Source organism: Helobdella robusta, assembly GCF_000326865.2.
Source record: "Helobdella robusta unplaced genomic scaffold HELROscaffold_15, whole genome shotgun sequence".
In the NCBI taxonomy this organism is placed as follows: Eukaryota; Metazoa; Annelida; class Clitellata; order Rhynchobdellida; family Glossiphoniidae; genus Helobdella; species Helobdella robusta.
Window position 1 is genome coordinate 934,970 of NW_008703839.1, and position 1,569 is coordinate 936,538.

At 31.2% G+C, this 1,569-nt stretch overlaps 1 protein-coding gene across 1 annotated transcript in view; it reads left to right on the forward strand.

Moving 5' to 3' along the window:
* Nucleotides 1-492: 492 nt before the first annotated feature.
* The window catches only part of HELRODRAFT_169212 (hypothetical protein), a gene marked incomplete at both ends in the record, with an annotated part of 3,388 nt that continues 2,311 nt past the window's right edge, over nt 493-1,569 (forward strand). Inside the window, 3 exons of the mRNA XM_009015069.1 lie at nt 493-496; nt 825-958; nt 1,291-1,401. Coding sequence (XP_009013317.1) covers nt 493-496; nt 825-958; nt 1,291-1,401 — 249 coding nt within the window. The remainder of the gene's footprint in view (nt 497-824; nt 959-1,290; nt 1,402-1,569) is intronic.

The following is a 1,569-nucleotide window of genomic DNA, read 5'->3' on the forward strand; positions in this document are numbered from 1 at the left end:
AATTTCGATTTTGCCTCTTTGGACAGTTCTTTTGAATAAAAACGGGGAACGAACAAGCAATAGCAAAGTTGAAAATTGTTTTAGGTTTATTAAACACCAATTGCTAAATGGATCGACAAATTTAAAAATAGGTCGTTTTGCGGAGTTGTTAAAAAACCATGTTGATGCGCGTACGAAAGAAATTCTACTGCAAATACCCGCTTCTCGTAAAAGAAAAATAAAAACAGTGGTAAAAGAATGTGAGAAAAATTATTGGGGGAAACGTAAACCTTTCAAAAGTTATTTCAACAGCATAGTTACCGTTAAAATACCCACAATAATTTGCAGCAATGATCAAAGTGCAAATGGCCACAGCAACATCTGTATAACAAATTCCAACATTCCGAGCAACAAATGCTATTACGAGCAAATAGTCAATAGAAATTGTTACGTTGCCAAAAAAGGAAATGATAGGTTGTTGCTTTCGGATTTTCAGACTGTTATTGGAGAAAAATGGGTAAGTAGCGTTCTTTTAGATTATTTGTCTCACTGGTTTACAAATTCAATCTATATACCTTGTAACTTGTCCACTACTGTAATGTTTAAAAATTTTACTTGTTCTAGCCCCATCTTCCAATATTCTTTTAATGCTAATTACATATTTTTCCCACTCGTCGTCAACAACAATCATTACTGTTTAATAACTGTAGATAATAATTTAAACAAAATATTTTTCTATAACTCTCTTGGATCATCTATTTTGCAAATCAAACAATTTGAAAAAAGATTTAAACGTATGTCCCAAAGAATTAACAAACAATCATGGAAAAATTTCGACTTTGAAGCGCATTATGAACTGCCAAAGCAGATGGATGGCCACAACTGTGGAATTTTCATCTACATGGTCATGGACACGTTAAGCAAACCAATTGGAAACGAATTTGATCCAATAAGATGTAGATTAAAAATATTTGAAGATGTGATTACTAATTCCGATAACATGATAAATGAATGTTTATTTTGTTGTAATGAAAGCGCTGGTGAGTTGTGTATATATATTGCCATAATGTGTATATATATATATTTATTTATTATTGATTTAATGTCTGAGTAAATCATTGCTGTATTTAGTATGGGTTCATTGTGGGCTGTTAAAGGTAATTGATCGGCCTTTTCATTGACAAGAATACCTATGTGACTTGGTATCCAGATTATTTTAATATGGCAGTTATTTTGTACAATGTTATGAATGTGATAATAATTGAAAAAATTTAGTTTTATTTTTATGATTCTGCGTCAAATCAAAATTAGTCAAATGGAGGCATAAGTCCATTGTTAAAAGCTCAGCGTAATCGACAAATTTTTACTGTTAATTTGGAACAAGAAATAGCGAAAGGTATAGGCAGAGAAGAGTTACTCAAGGTGTTTTTATAACTAAAAATTGTACGAAGCCGTAAAAATAAATGTTACGATAACTATATCTGTTAGCAATATTGATACCTGTAGCGTGCAATTACCAATTCATACACATAAAAGTATGATTTTCAGCACACACCACACACACACACATATATNTAGATATCATAATCC